At 54.4% G+C, this 17,824-nt stretch overlaps 1 protein-coding gene across 12 annotated transcripts in view; it reads right to left on the bottom strand.

Moving 5' to 3' along the window:
• Positions 1–17,824, bottom strand: part of RALGPS1 (Ral GEF with PH domain and SH3 binding motif 1) — a 249,656-nt gene that overhangs the window by 26,439 nt on the left and 205,393 nt on the right. For 11 of the 12 annotated variants that reach the window (XM_033122561.1, XM_033122562.1, XM_033122559.1 and 8 more), the window contains 2 exons: positions 14,326–14,393; positions 985–1,111 (listed from right to left, as the gene is read on the bottom strand). In XM_033122561.1, the coding sequence (XP_032978452.1) occupies positions 985–1,111; positions 14,326–14,393 (195 nt within the window). The remainder of the gene's footprint in view (positions 1–984; positions 1,112–14,325; positions 14,394–17,824) is intronic. The other variant, XM_033122569.1, reaches the window with a different exon arrangement.

The following is a 17,824-nucleotide window of genomic DNA, read 5'->3' as shown; positions in this document are numbered from 1 at the left end:
ATAATGCCTGACAGCCACGCAGCAGAGTATCTAGCACAGAGCAAGCCCCGAACACTCAGGGGGAAACCACTTTCCCTCTAGCCTGCGAGCGACTCCAGGGCCAGCCTGGGCTGGCTGAAGCTTGTGTCTTAGAGGAAGGAAGGAAGGAAGGAAGGGAGAGAGGGAGGGAAGGAGGGAGGGAAGGAGGGAAAAGAAGGAAGGAAAGAAGGAAGGAAGCAAGGAAGGAAGGGAAGGGAAGAAAGAAGGAAGGAAGGAGGGAGGAAGGAAGCGAGGGAGGAAAGCAGGGGAAATGGGAATAAGGCAGGAAGGAACAAGATAGGGAGGGAGGGATGGCCCCACTGCTCAGGAGCCTGTGCCCAACACCTGGGGACACAGGCGTAGCTGTCCTGACCATACTGAGGCCCACACATGTCAGCCCCACAGAGTGGGGTGACGCGGCGGCAGGCTCTCTCGAGCCACTGGCAAGCAGAGACTCACTGGCATGCGCATGAAGTCCCCTAGAGCTGCCCTGGATGACAGTCGCAGTGCCCACTGGACTCTGGGGTTTACACAAGGGTGGCACTCACGGAGCTTGGGCAAACTTACGCAAGGAGTCCCACCCTTACTTCCCTGCCCTTCCCTGCATGCCTCCTCCTCTATCAGCTACTGAGCCAGTACAGCCCCCACCAGCGACAGCCCCCACCTGCAAACACCCCACCAGTGGTAATCCCACCAGTGGTAATCCCACCAGTGGTAATCCCACCAGTGGTAATCCCACCAGTAAAACCCCAACAGCAATACTCCCACCTGCGACACCCCCCGCCAGTACCTAGTGTGTGCTGTGCAAGCGCCACCCACCAGTCTGAAGAGGGGGCACCGGGCAGGGATGGCAAGAGCACCGGTCGGCACTCCTGGGTGGGGCGGGAGGGCCCCAGCGGGCCAGCCCTCAGCCCGGGCCCCAGGCCCAGCCCCTCTAGAGCCCGAGGGGCCCGATGCATTACCCACTTGTTGCCCAGGCTGTGGCTCTTCCTGTGTCTCGGGACGGGGGGTGTGGGGAGGCTGCCAGCAACGGATGCGTCAGGACAGGTGGGTCGCCGGCTGAACCTGGCAGCACTGAAGCTGGTGGAGGGGCCTATGAATAGAGCAGAGAGAGCGCGACATGGGGGCTGTGGAGGCTCAGAGGGGGTGAGCCCGGGGTAAGGCACCCAGCCCTGCTGTCCTAGGGGACAAGGTTCATACAAGGCCCATCTACTCCAGTATAATCAGCTTCCAGGACTGACATCGTTAGGATGGCCAGTGGCCTGTGGAGCATGGTGCCTCTGACTGGGCACGATGTATCCAAGGCCACCCAGCTGGGTGACAGAGTTGAGACTGAACAGTATGTCATCTGAGTCCAAGTCTGGTCCCCTGACCCTTGTGCCCTTCTACAGACATTTCCTTTCCTCTACCCACACATTCAACAAAAAGGATGGAGAGATTATGGGAAGGCAGAGGATTTACTAGTGAGAACACAGCTACTAGGTAGGCAGGGGCTCTGACCCCAGGCCTGAAAGTTACAGTCCGGATGACCTTGGACGGGTTATTTGACTTACTCACTGAGCCTCAGTTTCCTCATCTGAATAATGGGAATAATTCAATTCACCTTTCAGTCATGAGGTAATATAGGCAGTTTCAGTTAGCATTCATACTTAATTTTATTGTGTTAATTAATTATTACCATATCCTCCTCAGCCCCAGTCATGGGGACAACAGGAGGTCATCAGAGCCAGGGGTTGGGGCCACAAACACGACTGAGCACCATACACAGAGACTGTGGCAGAATCCATGCCGGCCAAGTCCACAGCCATACATTGAGGGGTGTGGTCCCGACCACTATTGTATTCTTTTCGTTTCTGTGGCTTGGGAAGGAAAGTCTTTAAGGGAGGTGACCCCAGATGCCAGCCTAGCCTTAGCTGCCTGGGCCGGACACCGGAAGTGGGGGTTAGGGCTTCTGCACTTCCTGTAGAACACCTCAAACAGACAGCAAATCAAGGGGCTGCTGCTTGGCCTGTGAAGCTCGAGGTCCATCCAGGGCTCCAGGTCCTCCGCTACAGGAGGCTGTGGATCCACCCATGTCCTCCTGCACGCTTGGCTCATCACTTTTAAAGTTAAATAATGACCCCCGTCCCCAGCCTGTCCACTGAGGACAGTCTGGCTCCCTTCTGGCACTTGAGAAGGGGGAAGGTTCATGAGGCGGGGAACTCACATCCCCTTGAGCTCTGAATCCCTGCGCTCAGCTGTGTCTTATCCCTTTGACCCGCCCCTCACACCTTCTCCTTCATTTCCCCAAGGCCCCACCACCAATGCCTTTCCTAGGCCTTGGTCAACTTTCTCCGTTGCTGCCCTCAACAACTATTCCCAAACGTCCCCTCTCTCCTTAAGCCCCCTGCACAACTCACTGACCCTTTCCCTTTCTCTACTTCCAGGAGAACACTGTGGTGCTCAGGTTTGAGCGCTCTCACATCTAGCCTTGCAGCTGCCACACGCACCTCCATCCACTCCAGCCTCCCCGTCTGGCCTGGGGCGGGGGGACCTCCTCTGTCCAAGACTAATCTCTCCTCTCCCGTCCTACCTGTGTCCTCTGAGAAGTCCCTCCATCACTTTCCCCTTCTGCCTCTCTGCTCCCTTCCTCCAGCCTATAAACATACTCTAGTCTCTCATTTTCTGTAAAAGAAGGCCCCGTGGCCCCAGATCTTCCTCCTGGGCAATCACGCTTCCTCACACAGAGGACCACACTCCTCTCTGCTCCGCTTCTGCCCCTCTCACTCATTCCTCGTCACTAAAATCTGGTTTCCATGCTTGGTGACATTTCCATTGACCTCATTTTTGCCCAACCAATGAACACGCATCGGCTTCTCCCCAGAGCCTTTGGCGTCTGACGCTAACGATCACTGTGTGCAGCCGAGGAGGCCCCCCCACACCGACACTGCCGCTGGGGGCGGCTGCCTGGGCAACCTGACCTGGTGGCAGGAGACAGGGGACACTGTCCGAGGTCCCAATTCCAGCCTGCATATGGCATCTCAAGTACAGGGCTCTGACAGACCAATTCACAATACTGTCACGTGTTGCTTAACGATGGGTGTCGTTCTGAGAAATGCGTCAGGAGGCTATTGTGAGAACATCACGGAGTGCAACTTACACAAATATGGATGGGGCAGCCTGCTACACACTTTGGCTGTATGGGACAGCCGATTGCTCCTCGGCTACAAGTCTGTACAGCACGGATTGTACAAAACAGCCTGAGATTAAATCAAGGACAAGAGAAAATGATGCAATCAGCAGACAAGGCAAACACGGGTGTAGGAGGCTGCTGCTGGCGTGATACGGCACACTGTTTTACAGCAAACTTGGTAAGTAGAAAGAGCACAGGCTAAACTAACGATGAGAAGCATAGTCAATACGTAAAGCAGTAACACGATCACTTATCATCATTATCAAGGACGACGCACTGCACATAACTGTATGTGCTGGACGTTCACAGGACCGACCGTCAGGGCGGGAGGTGAGCTTACACAGCATCACCACAGACACGTGAGTGATGCCTGTGCTGTGACGTTAGGACAGCTATGACGTCACTGCGCCGACAGGAATTTATAAACATGTACAACCTCTCTTATAACCTATGGGACCACCGTTGTATACGTGGCCTGTCATTGACGAGGAAGTCACATGTGGCGCGTGTGGTAATGAGCTCAGCGAGGTCTGGCCTGAATGGGCTTCACCAGCCCAGGAGGGCCCATGGAAGGCCTTTGAAGAGTCTGTGGAGGTACTGTAGTTGCACCTAAGCTGTGTGTGCGTGCATTCTCTGGCGAGGGCTTCCACACTGTCAGTCAGCTTCTCTGAGGCTGTAATTCCGCACCAGGGCATGTACGGAACCCTCCGGAGAGTGTGGAAACAGGGTCTTGGGCCCAACCCTGCACGTTCTGATTTCATTGCCTCAGGTGGGGGTGGGTGTTGCCCGCCCACGATTCTTTTGTGCACCCTGGGGAAGAACTTCTGCTCCAAATGCTGGAGCGAAGGTGAGCTCTGTCCTGGAAGAAACCTCTCGTGCAGTTGCTCCGCAGAGGAAAAGGAAGAATGGGAGCCATCCTGCTTTGTTTTCGTTTTGCACATGTTGCTCAATAAGTGAATCCGTGCAGAGGATGGAACTCGCCTTGTTTATCAGCGGGATTACAGTCTCTCTGCCTGAGTCACTCTGGCTCCCACCCTGGGTTCACAAAGGATTTTGTAAAGGTCAAATGGCATGGCTCCTCCCCCTGGGGTTTGGAATGGAATTCAACTCCCTGGTGTTGTCGCAGCAATAACAACGCTGAGAATTATGGTTGAAGGTCCCGTGCCTGGCTGCTTTGCTTGGGCTGCAATCCATGACGTGAGTCTCTTAGCAAGTCTGTTTGACAGGTGAGGAAGCCAGGGCTTATATATCTACTACATGCAGGACTTGAATCCAGGGGTACAGCACAATAGGGAGAGGCGGGGGAACTCTACAGTTCAAAGGTCGGACATTAGTGAAAATCTGAGGAAGGAGGAACCAGTGACACCTTTGAGATGCTGATACGCAGGAGGCACTTCCTCCAGGAAACAGTGAATAAGGCCCACTTGCTCTTGAAAAGGAAAGCGAAGGGGACTAACTCCTGTGACGCACCACCTGTGTGCCAGGCTTCTATCAACACTTCAATGCCCTGTGCATGCAGTTGCCTCCGATGCAGCTGGTTCTCTGACTCCTGCCCGTCTAAAGGGATGCTCGGAGCACACCAGTCACACACTGGAGGGATGCTGGGCACTCCGAGGGCTCCTCTGGTCCCCTCCTTGGGCTTCCTGTTCACTCCTGATGGACTCCCTTTCCCATCTGTCTCCACGTGGTTCCTGCTCCCAGCTCACATCTCCACTTTCAGGCTCTCTCAAGCATCTGGACTTGCCCTCGGTCTCTCCCACTCAGCTCTTGACTCTCCCTTCAGAACGAGGACTGGATCTGCTCCCTCTTCTTGCTGCTTGGGACGGCCTTGGGAGGCATGCCTGGCCTCAGATGCCCCTCGGCCTAGCAGGAGGAAGGGTGGGCAGCCCACGCAGAAGTGGCTGTGATCGCCCTGGGCCCAGTGTCAGAGCTAATGCTGCTCCGGGTTTCCTGGGTCTCAGCCACTCCCATCCCTTTGTTGACCAACAGCCTGGGTCTGATGCTGAAGCAGAAGAATTTCCATTCAGCTGGGACCTAGGGATGGGGGTGGCCTCTATGCCAAGAAGTGACACTCTCTGCTACTGAAAAGGCCTCACGCTCCTGCCCCCGCAAGCCTGGGGTGGCCAGCACGTGACAGCACCAGGGACACGTGTCTTCTGGGAGTTTCGGAGCTGGGTGGCTGGCAAGTTTGTTTCTCCATGTCTTCTGGGCGGAGGGCGGTGTGGGGGCGGTGATAACGATCGAGGGCTCTGGCCTGGCTTAGCAGAGTGTGGTCCCGCTGCCGGCCCGATATGGCACGAGCAGCTGGAAAAACTGACCGTGTGTCTTGACTATCTCTGAGGATTGCTCTATTTTTCCTCAGCATAATTTTTCCATGAATAATCTTTAAAGCGCTTTAAGTGGCTGTTTCTTTAGCAGTTTTATTGGAACATATGAGAACTGGCAGTCTGTGGGGAATGAGATATCATGTTAAAAAGTCTGGTTTTCATTACATTTTTCTCAAGAAACCAACATGCTGCCCAACGGACCACTCGTTGATTATAAAAGACTACAGGGCCTTGTCATCATGGCTGTGGAATGGGCAGGACTATGAGCGACGGACGGCGACAGCACGGAAGTCAGTATCCAGAGGCAGACAGGCCTGGGGTCCCCCTGGTGTCTGTCACTTGCAGGCTGAGTGAACTTGGGCAAGTCACCTTGCACCTCTGAGCCTGAAGGCTACCTCTCCAAAACTGGAACAGTGGTCGGACCTGGCAGCCTGCCTGTGAGGAGGAAGTGATGCGTGTCCCTCCCTTCTTTCCACAGCGAATATTTCTGTCCCTGTGCCAGCCCCTGGGCCAGGTGCTGGAGAGCCAGGCTGAACTAGGGAGCCGATGTGCCACCTTCATGGAGTCGAGCGGGAGAGAGAGGCTAGTGACCAGATAATTACACCCAGGGCAGACACATGCTTTGATGGGAGAATCGTTAACAATAAATCCGATAATGGCAGTAACTACTGTGCCTATGACGATGGTGGTAAAGGTAACGAGCATCTGCAAAGTGCCAGAAACTGTTCTCAACGCCGGCAGGCAGGGTCTTATCTAAGCCTTGCCATAACACTGCCTCGCAGGCACTATTCCCTCAATGCTGCAACATGGAGCCTGAGGCCAGCAGGGTGAAGGAGCTTCCTGGGGGCAGCTGGTGAGCAGTGCATCTGAGGACACGGGAGGGTCTCACATCCAGGCTGGCACAAGATTGCCAGCAGAAGCAGCGGCGCATGCAGAAGGAGCAGCACGTGCAAAACCCCTGAGATGAAAGGCGGCAGAACCTACCAGAGAAACTGCAGAGAACCAGCCTGGCTGAGGAGCTGCGGGTGGGGAATGTGTGTGGGCGGGGGGCTTGGCCAGAGCTGCGGGGCCATGGGGAGCTTAGAGTTTCATGAGGGGAACGTGTGAAGAGTTTTAGGAGGGGCAGTCATGTGCTCAGATTCGCACCGTAGGAAACTCACTCTGGCTGGACAGCACGTGCTTGTGGCCAAGACCACAGGCTGGGCAGGAAAGGTGTGGACGAGTGGTATCTAGGAGGTGGACCACGGGTGGGGTGTGGCGGGAGGGGGGCTCCGGGTAACCCTCAATGGAGGCTGGTGCCATTCACTTAGGGAGCAGGCCTGGGGGAGCCGGTGAGAAGTGCAGTTTGGGACTGACGTGGGGAGGCCATGGGTAGAGGGGTACGGTGCTCAGGAGACGGACGGCAGCTGGGGACAGATGTGTAGCCCATGTCAGCACAGGGGTGTGTGGAGCCAAGAGGGGGCGAGATTATCCAGGGTTGTAAGCTCACTGAGAAGAGGGAGACCTGCGACAGACGTGGGGGGAAACCAGTCAGTGTTGGTGGGATGAGAAGGAAGGCTGCAAGGAGCGAGTGTGAAACCAGGGTCACTAGAACAAATATTTGAGGAAAGTATCATTTTAGGTGCACGAGGAAAGTGATCTGTGCTTCATTTGTAATTCTAAAGGAAGGCAGCTCAGAAGCTCTTCTTCTGACCTCAGCAGCCCCGGGTCTCAACTGTCACTTCTCCCCTCTCAGAGGCGGCCCTTTGCAGGCAGCACCCACCTTTGGGGCTGAACACACAGCAACGTTCCCCTTTTCTCTGGTCTGGGTCTCCAGAGAGAGCAAACCGGGGGGGGGGCCTATTGTGCCACCTTGGTCAGCCGGCCAGTCAGAACATGGCCTGGGGCCAGGGTCCTCTTGTGTCCACCCCTGTGGACCACAGGAGACAAGCCTGGAATGCCCCAGAAACGACGTCCTGTTCATCCTGGAAGTTTTGGGAGAAGAGAGAGAGATGGAGGGAAAGCACTGCTGATCTTCTCCCATCTTTCAGGGTTAAATTAGACGGCGGTGAGGCCTTTCCCTGACGAGCCCAGTGCTGTACAGAGTTCCTAGCCCTGAGTTCCTACAAAGAGGGCGGCCACTGCTCCTCCTGCCTCGAGGCCTCCCGTCACTTGCTCTCAGGTGGCCTGCACCTTGCATCGCAGCACCCGCCCATTTATAACTAAGGGTGTGTGTGATTTCCTGTGGACGGGCCGACTCCCTATCAGACACCAGCTCTGTGTCCCGGTGCCCAGCACAGGGCTGGGCGAGCAGCCGGGGTGCGGCCGAGTGCGCCAAATGGCCCGGCATGGTGCTCATGGCTGCAGAGGCTCATGAGACGGGAGCCTCATTCCCACGGGTTTCCAGCAGCATCCGAGAGGCTCTGCCATGGGTCAGCGCTGCCCGATTTAAGTAGTCTGGCAGCCCCGCTATTGCTCACCAGGGTGCTTTCCAAGTCTCGCACGTCGGAAATTAATGGGAGGCAGCTGTGGCAAAGGAGAAACTACTGGGAGTCACAGACTTGTGTTCCAGTCTTGCCTCTGTCTCAGGCTGAGCTGGGAGCGCAGGGGTCAGTCTCTGCAGCCTTTTGCGCCTCTGTGGCCTCACTGCCTTGATCTGGAGCTTTTAAAGTGCCACCCTGAGTGTCTGACACACTGTCACCCCATCTGAAAGGGGTTCTGTCTCTCAGCTTCTTTCCTACGCCTGCTCAGAGCCCTGTTCCCAGACCAGGGACTCGGCCCTCCCTGGGTCTGCCAGAGCCCTCGGCACTCTGGGACACGGCTTCTCACAGAAAATCTGTTTTTGTTGAAACCTTCCTCTGGCCAGGTTTCATGGTGCAGCCTGGGAGCTGGTCCCTTTTACATTCACACACATTCTTTGTTTCTCATACATGCAGCTCTCACGGGTCCTTATTGTGAGTGAAGATCACCTGTCAACTGTGCTGAGGCCCAGACGCTTTCTCTTCGGAATCAGAAGGCCCAGGTTCCCAGGCCACAGGGAGCGAGGAATGCCAGGGACGCCACTGGTGCCATGAGAGGAGCTGGGCCACAGTGGACAGAATCGGGCTTGAGTCTCGGCTCCTTTCATGACCTTGACATGGAAGGAAGCGTCCCCACCCCTCACCCAAAGGGTGCTCTCTTTTCCTACTCAACCATCGTGGTCTTATGTGACACAAAATGTCTGTAGGAAAGTCACGGATGTGCCAAAGCTGTCACCCGAGGCAGGGTGCTTACAGCATTGCACAGAAACAAGGGGTGGTGGGCCTAGCCCCAATCACGCGGGGGCCTCACAGGCATCCTGCTTCTCCTGTTGGATGCAGGTGAGACCAGTCCAGACCCCTGGGCTCAGCAATTGGCTCTGACCCCTCCTCCATGCCTGAGATGAGGTACCCTCACTTGGAGAATAAGGATACCGGCCCTCACCTCACAGGGTAGGTGTGAAGGTCCCAAGCGAACAGCGGCAAGTGCTTAGCACAGCTCCTGGCAGAGAGCACAGGCTCAGTACATGCTGGCTGTCACCATCATCACCACCATCCTCATCTTTGAGCCTGTTTCCCTGCCACGAACCAGCTGTGTGGTGGTTTTAACACGTGCACACTTTCTCTGCCGCTGCTCCTGTTCAGTGGTCGGGTCTATGTCCCCTCTCCTTGGTTCTGGGCAGGCCTTGGTGACTGCCTTGACTGTGGCAGAAGCGAGGCTAGCTGACTTCCAAGGTGAGTCGCACAAATGCCGTGATGCAGCCTGCACACTGTTCCTGGGACATCCTGTCTGGGGGCAAACTGCCACACGAGAGTCTGACGACCCCGAGCTGCCATTCGGTGAGGAAGTCCAGGTCACACGGCGGCCACATGCACATGTGTCCCGTCCCAGCTGCAGCTCCGGCCCACAGCCAGCACCAGGCCTGTCCTGTCCAGATGACTTCAGCCCCCAGCCATTGAGTCCCTCTGTCTTCGAGTGTTTCCAGCTGAGGCCCCAGACACCATGGAGCAGAGACAAGCTGTCTGGCTGTGTCCTGTCCAACTTCCTGACCCGCAGAATCTATACGTGTAATAAAATGGTGGCCCTGTGCCGCTAGGCCCTGGGTGCCTGTTACGCGGCCGGAGTCCTGGCATAGCTGGCGAGTGGTGAGCTCGCGCTGAGGTGAGGACCCCTGGCTCCGTTTCTGCCTCCCACTGTCCCTCCATGGGGACAGCATCAGAGCCTGCCTGTTAGGGCCACGAGCTAACGTTCCCGAGTGGTAAGCGTGTGCCAACCGCTGTGCTAAAGGCTTTTCGGGCACGGCCTCAGCCCTGTGAAGGAAGCCAACACGAAGTATTTATTCCTACTCCCATTTCACCAATAAGAAAACTGAGGCTTAGACGGATTAACCAGATGGCCCAGGGTCCCACAGTGAAGTGCTGGGGCCGGGGCTTTGAAGCCGGGTCTACCTGACTCCAAGCAGGGCTGTTACCCAGTGGGCGATGGAACAAGGAAGACAGAAAGGTGTGTGGGGAGCAGTCCTGAAGGTGCGAGAGCAGCAACCCCAGGCGCAGGCTGAGATTTTCCATAGACTTGCTTTGCTGCCAAGGACTCTTCAGAGAAAACCTGTCAGTTGGTTAAGCCACGTGGAGGCGGGGCTAACAGAATCTGGAAATGTCTTCACCAGTTCCAAGGCACACACAAACATGACTTGCCTTCTCTGGGGGTCAACGCTCTTTATGATTTTTGCTCTCCAGGAAAATATTAGTTCATTTATATAAACTAAACATTACATACAGGGGGAAAATTGAAAACGTGGCATTCCTGGCCGTTTTTTTCTCCACAGACCAGAAACTGAGAAGGTTTCTCCATTTCCTTTCTCACAGTCTATTTGTTGGTGCAGAACTGCCAGCATAGCCACTCCCCGGGGCTGGGGGGGTGGAGAGTGGGGGCAGCTCTCTGGGGGAGCAGAGGCCATCACAGAGACAAAGGGTGCAGCCTCAGCTCAGGACCACTCTGACATTAACCAAGGCTCCGAGGGACCCAGGACCAGGGCTGCTCCCAATGCCAGAGCCAGTGTCTCCCGCGCCCAGGCAGGCAAGCTGGTTAGAGAAGCGGGTGCGGCTGCAAAGAGGGGTCAGGGAGCTTGCACGGGCCTCCTCCTAGCTCCCTGATGTGCCACACATGACCCCCCCAGTGGCTCCTGCCCCTGTCCCCCAACTAACATGTCGGCTCCATGAGGACAGGCCTTGGCTTTGCTCTAGTGGGGACTTGGCCCAAGGCCCATAGCAAGTGCCTGGCTCGCAGCTGTCCCTGGGCATGGACGTCTTGAGCGGAGGAACGAATGAACGCATCTTGGGGCCTTTCCTTGGCAGGCGTGGGGGTGCCTGACTGCTGGAAAGGAGCCCAGAGCGGTAGCTTACGCCCCCTCCTGAGGAGCTGAGGTAGTCTGCACTCCTCCCATTCCTGGGACCGCAAGAGGCACATGCCCCCAGTCTGGTCGGGCTCCTGCCACGCAGCCCAGTCTAATTGCCAGATTGGGGAAATACTCCCTGGAGCTGCCCCTCAGGCCCTGCCCTCCATGGGACCCCTCGGCTGTCCCATGGGGGCCACCTCTCTGTCACCTGAGTGAATCTGAAGACTTCCAGATGCTCCTGGGCCCTCTGGTGATCAATGAAAACCTTAACATCCTGCTTCATGGGCTGCGCCAGGGGTTCGGGAAATTGGTGGAAAACACTCCTGTGAGCCGGGGCTTGCTCCACTGCCTGAAAACTGCTGGCATCAGCACTTCTCCGAGAGGGAGTGCGGAGTCAGCAGTCGGCCCACTCTGGAACTGCCTCCGAGACCCAGGTGCCCACAGGGCCCAGCAAGGAGCTCAGAGGCTGGGGCTCCAGGGATAGGAAAGGCGAGCACAGGTGTTTACCCAGTGGCCCTGTGTGCCAGGCTCTGGGAACTCCAGACGGGTCCTTACCTCGGGGGTTCATTCTGGTGGGGAAGGCAGACCTGGGACAGACAAGCACAGTTAACTGTCTGATCACCACAGAGGGAAGTGCTACGGAGCGGAGAGAGAGCTGCAACGGGTGGGATGGGGCACAGGGTCGGCAAACTCTGTGACAGGCCAGCTCGTGAGTATTTTAGGCTTTGCAGGCTGGAGGGCCTTCTCCCAACCACTCAGCTCTGCCACAGGCAATAGGTCAGGGATGGGTGTGGCTGTGGATTCAGCCCCTAGATGGCCAGCCCTGGTGTGAAGGGCCTGACAGGTCCAGGAGGGGTGGGGATAGGGTGGATAAAGGCTTCCGGATGTTGATAAAGACAACATCCTCCTAATAATGGATGTTACCCTTGATGAGTGTGGTCTGTGTGTCAGGTTTGGTGCTACGGGTGTTACACTCAATCACAGCAAGTTCCCACAACAACCCTGTGAGGGAGGTGTTAGTGTGTCCACTTCACAGGTGCAGGAAGTGAGCCTTTGGCGGAAACTGGGTGTTCCGTTTGATGCTTAGCCTTGACACTCGCCAGTCACTTCCTCTCCTCAGCGCAGCCTGCACCCCGTTCTTTATGTGCAGTATGTATTGCTGGCCATTTCACTTTCCCCGAGTCTCCTCATGCGAGCCATTCAAGGACAATTCTGTTCCCTGCCGGGTTCCGACTGACGCTGGAGGCTCGCTAACTTGCTGCATTCTGGTTTCACATGGCTAATGAATGACGGAGCAGCTGGAGGTGATGGTGGAAGGGTCGGGTGAGTTCGGCTGACCCTTGAGGAGGCAGGGCCAGGGCTGGGGCCGGCTCGGGCACTGGCATTCTAAGCAGGGGTCACAAGTAAATGCAGCTCCTTTCCTGCCTGAGGGCTCGGTGAGTGGCCCAGTCCTTGAGGCCCCCATTAGCCGTGTGGCTGCTGGTCTACCGCCCTCCAGCCATGCAGGGGGGAGCTGCTGGTACAGACCTGGGCTAGGGGCAGGAAGGAGCAGTGGGACATGAATCCTCCAGCACTGCTGGGAGGACAGAAAGGAAGGGTGGCCATGGGGACTGCTTGGCAGCCAGAGACGTGGTTCATCCTGCTAAGGCATATTGCCCAGGTAAGGCTGGCTGCAGAGACTTCTTATTCAGACTAATTGGGAGGAGATGCAGAAGGGCAGAACACTGGTGTATGGGAGCCCACTCTCTGCTCCAGAATTTTGGCGTCATCTCCTGAAGAAATAGTCTCAAATGGTTAGTGTTTCCTATTGTTCCTTCTGTGGCCCTAAACAATTGCTTTAGGATCCTGCTACTTTTTGGACATCCCTGTGACAGGATCCCTGCCCATGCCGCAGTGGTCAGCCAGGTGTAGGTGATGGAGCACCCGAAAGGAACACTGCTGACTGAGAGGGACAAACTGAGGTAAGAAGGTGGAGACAAGTGCAGCACCGGGAGCTTTCCTTCTGGTCACCTTTGCTAGCGGGTCATCTGTCACGTGTAGAAGGCGGTGGATTTGGGGGGAGACTGCAGAAGACATGTCAGTATTGGGCTCATGGAACCCTGTGAAAATCACGCTTAGGCCAGGGCTCTGTGGATCAATCAGTGTCTCCCTCTGCTAAGTTACTCGGGGCCCCCGGGGGTGCCAGGGCAGGGTGGAGCCAGCAGAGGCTGGAAAAGAAAAGGACCGTGGGGAGAACCCTGGCGGTCAGGGCAAAGGCTTTGCTTGCTGGGGCTCAGGAGAGGCTGCAACACTGCCCTTTGTAGGCTCTGTGGTCCTGTGCCCAGCAGGAGATGTAAGTGCCATACTGGCCTGGCTCCAGACAGTAGAGAGAGTGTCTTGAGCAGGTCACAGGCTGGGGGTGGCACAACACCAGGCAGCAGCTTGCAACACCCACCTCCTCACCACTCCCTCCCTACATGTCAGGCTACCCTGAGTGCCTTCCGGATAGCATTTCCATTTGACGTCTCAACAATCATGGCAATGAGGTTTTTTTAATCCTCATTTTACAGGTAAGGAAACCGAGGCTCCGAGGGATGAAGTTGCTTGTCCAAGGCTGCAGAGACCTAGAACCCAAGTTGGTGTGACCCAAGCTCACACCAGGAGGAGGAAGAACAGGCAGCTGCCCGCCCCCAGTCTGGTCCTTCCCTGGGCACAGCACAAACCAGCCCGTCACTGAGAGGTGGTTGAACACTGGTGAGAGGAAGCTGACGCAGTGATAACGACGAAGCACTTTCACAACATGCCCATATGGCTGCGCGCTTTGCAGGCCCAGGCATCCCAACAACCCTGCAAGGTGAGGAGCCCCTCCATTGTGTGGATGAGGCCACCGAGGACCAGAGAGGTCATGTGACAAAGCCAGGACACAGGACCGCTCAGGCTGATTTCAAAGCCTGGGCCCTTAATCACCAGGGAACACTGTGTGTGCCCCAAATATGTGAACAGAACTGATGCTCCAGGAAGGTGACCCTTCTGTGTCTGGTGGCACCAAATACCCCGGCATCCCCTGTACCCCTCCAGGACACGTCCACCCGTGCCTGGGCAGGAGGCCTGAGGATAAGGGTCCAGGTGACCCGGAGAAGATCTTGGGGTTTTCTCTATCTACCCTGGTTACGCTCCCAACGTGGGGTTCTGATCTTGCCTCTCTTGGGGCTTTTGGGTCCCAGGCTCTTCCAGGGAACCCCAGCCCAGAGGGCCCCCCCGGGGCCCCGTGTGATGAGAAGCCTGGACAGGTTGTTGTGGGAGGACTATGCGCAGGGAAAATTGTCAACCTGCAAACTGAACTGCAACCTTTGGCTCCACAGTCAAAGCCAAGCCTGGCAGACATATGAGGGCTAGTGACAGGTTTGCCCCCACTCGATGTGGTGCGGCTACAATACCTGCAAGATCTTCTTTGGAAGAGACTAGTCTCGGAGAGCTGCTTCCTGGTTCAATTCTGAGCGACAGTCTGAAAACAAAGATTTTCACAAGGTCAGATGGGCTCTGGTGTCTCCGAGGGGGACTGAGCATGCGTATGTTTGTAATTGGGAGACTGGACGGCTGTTCGGGACCATTATGATCACGGAGCCCAGGAATCCTTCGAGGTCTGCTCCAGATCACAGCCACTTCCTTCTGCGTCCCCAGGGGGCTTCCGTGGCCAAGAAATAATGGTTAACGGTGGCACAGTAAAACGAGTAATCACGCCCCTCATCGGCTGGGCACCAATATTCATTCGCAGACCAACCCTGTGAGCCAGGTATGCTTGTGATCCCCATCTTACAGGTGAGAAAACTGGGGGGTAGTGAGCTTAAGTAAGTAGCTCCCCAAGTTCATAGCGCTCCAAGGGGAGGAGCAGGGGAGCAGCCCCCAGGGTGTCTGACGCCAAATCCGGGTTTTTATTGTCACATGGCACCCCCTTTCAGATGTCCCCCGAGAGGCAGGAGGCAATAGACACATTATGAGGATTGGCACCTCAATATTACTATTATTTTAAAGCCTCAATTAAGAACTTCTGGGTGAAAATGACAGAGTGAAGCCAGATGCCAGGCTCTCCCTCTCCCAACAAAACCAACACACAATTATGAAAGCTTAGGAGTAAACGAACTGAGCAGCTGCTACTCCACAGGGAGCAGGCACAAAAGAAGCCATGAACTTCAGACCAAGAGCTGTAACGGCGCGGCTGTTGTCCCGCCCTCTGAGGCGTCCAGGAGGTGTGTGTGGGCCTCCTTACCTAGCCCTCCTCTGAGTGGCTCCAATGCTGGGCAGAAATGGGTGGGACGGGTGGACAGCAGGGAGGCTACGGTGATGGAAATGAAGCCTCTATGGGGGTGTGGGGGGGATTTCACAATTGAGGGTATCCTTTTTTGGAATGGGATACAGCCCCAACAGGATGGAGGAAACCCTGATTGATACAGGTCTTTTCAGAGAGCCCCATATCTAGACTGCTTGCTCCCTACCTCCATGGAGCCTGGGCTCCGTGTTCCCCCAGGCAACAGACGAGGGAAAGACTAAGAGCCCATGGACCTCACAGCTCAGCAGGAGGAGAACCAGCTGATCTCACACACAAGAGCAGTCAGACGTCACCTCTCTCTATCACAACCATGGGACATCCAGACGGAGCCTGTCCGATGGGAGCAGACGAAAAGGAATGGCACAGCAGCCTAGCAAACATCCTCTCCCAGGAAAAGGAGAGAGGAAGGAAGGCAGCAAATTGTGCAGTCCAGGGTGCAGCCCCCAGGAGGACAACAAAATGTCCCCAAGTGCTCTGAGCAGGAGAATAATTCATGCAGAACATGGGGTAAATACAACAAGACCTAAAAAATGAAATGATGACACAAGGAGTAAGATGAAAAGGGAGACTGGAGATCTAGGGGAACAAAGTAAGGACTGAATGAAAACCTAAATAGAAACATATCATTCAAGCGACCGTCAATGACAAAGATGGAGATTGTAGCCATTAGAAAGAAGCCAACGGGTATGGAAAGCGGAGAGAGTCCAAGATATGGATTCCTGGAATTGCTGAAAAAGAAAAGCCAAGAAATGGCCCAGAAGAAGGAGTCAGAGATATAAACCCAAAGAATTCCTCTGAAATGAAGAAAGCACACCATGTTCCAAAGAAACTTGGTATGTATGGAACCCCCCCACTCGGAAGCCTTCCCCATGTTAAGCTTTTGAACTTCAAGGAATTCTTCACCCACCAGGAAGACAAAACACGACACTTACAAGAGGGAAAACTGGACTGGCTTGAGGCTTCTCTACAACAACACGCAAGGCCCGGAGGGTGTGCAAGCCCTGGGGGCGAGACGCAAAGGAGCGGCGCCCCGCAAGTCAGCTGCGGACACTGTAATGAAAGAAACCAGAGCTTGCAGGACTAGTGAAAACCTACTTCATGATGAAATCCAGTTAAATAAGGGACTGATTGAAAATAAAGGCTCCAGGAATGGAGAAGCTGTGGAAAAACAACAGGTGGCAAGAACTGGATCTGGTTAATAACACCAAACAGTAGGAACCAAGATTCCTGAACATGATGCGTATGTTATAAACTTGGACTACGTAGTAATAATATAACAAAATACTGGAAGATGGCGAAGGCCGGGGGAGAGCGCCAATGTTCTCATCTTTCATAACCAGAGTGAACTGACCCTGTTCACGATGGAAATCTAGTTAAACCAGAACGTATGGACTCAATCCTCTTAATGTTTTCCTGACCTCCTTTATGAATCTTAGAAGGCTCATCTAGGAAATAATATCTCTTGTGGTGGCGAAATATTTATTTGAAGAGCAGCAATTCCTTATGTTTTATTCCAGTTCCTTTTTTCTGGTTAAATTAAAATTAAAGTTAATATTTTTAATTAAAAATAGCAAGTGTAGCTTGATCCAATTTTAATAAATTCTATCTTAGCATCCATCCACCTATCCATCCTTCCCTATGTGTATGTACATTTGCACTTTTTATGCATAGAAAAATGTCCAGAGTTATGTTCACTTAATGCTAACGGTCATGCTTCCTAGGTGGTGGGAATTAGGGTAATTTTTCTTAAATAAAATAAAATAGACTAAAGACTGAGAAAAACCAAGCACTGGGTGGGCCCCTCTGGCACAAAAGCTCCAAAGTAGATGGGGGGAGGGTCATCAAGGTAATAGCTAAGCATCTGTGTCCTCTGGGGTGGGAAGCAAAGTTTCTAGCTGGGCTCTGGAGTGTGAGTTCCTCCAGTAGAATCATAAGCCCTGAACGCCTCTGCCACTCAGAGCCAGGAAAGGGACCCATTCCCTGGGAAGGGACTTTCTCAGTGGTCTGGGCCCCGGGGCCTGGGGGTGAGAATGCAACCTTCCTCCCTGAGTCTGTCCACTTGGACCCCAACAAAGGGCCTTTGTAAAGTCCAGGCTGACTGTTGTTTAGCATCAAGTTGGGGGTGGGGTGGGGGGCAATGTCCTTCTGAAGGAAAGGAGTAGTTACCCACAATCTGCGCCTTGTCCAAGGATTAGCTCATGGTCAAAAGTATTAATAGACCATTTTTCTCCTTAAGGGATATTAGTGTTAATGAAAAATTACTGTCTCTTTAATTGTACTACTGGCACATGAATGGAAAATATTATCCCAGAACCTAAGTGGGGATCATTTTACACTCCGGGGTACTTTTTTTAGGAACAGCAAATGCTTCGTAAGTAAAATGAGCTCAGTTTGTGGCAAACATAACTTTAACGATAATCTCTGGCCTTCATCTATTGTTGTTACTATTATGTAATAGATCAAAATTTCATATTACATTCTATTTTAACAAAATATTATACAATAACAGCTGAAGCCATTATGTCTGTTCCCCAAGTTATAACCCATCATTAGAAGCACCTAGGGAGCTTTAAAAATACAATTTTCCTGGACCCACCCTAGACATCTGG

Source organism: Rhinolophus ferrumequinum, chromosome 12 (assembly GCF_004115265.2).
Source record: "Rhinolophus ferrumequinum isolate MPI-CBG mRhiFer1 chromosome 12, mRhiFer1_v1.p, whole genome shotgun sequence".
In the NCBI taxonomy this organism is placed as follows: Eukaryota; Metazoa; Chordata; class Mammalia; order Chiroptera; family Rhinolophidae; genus Rhinolophus; species Rhinolophus ferrumequinum.
Note: the sequence above shows the minus strand (reverse complement) of the source record. Positions and strands in the feature narration are given on the sequence as shown.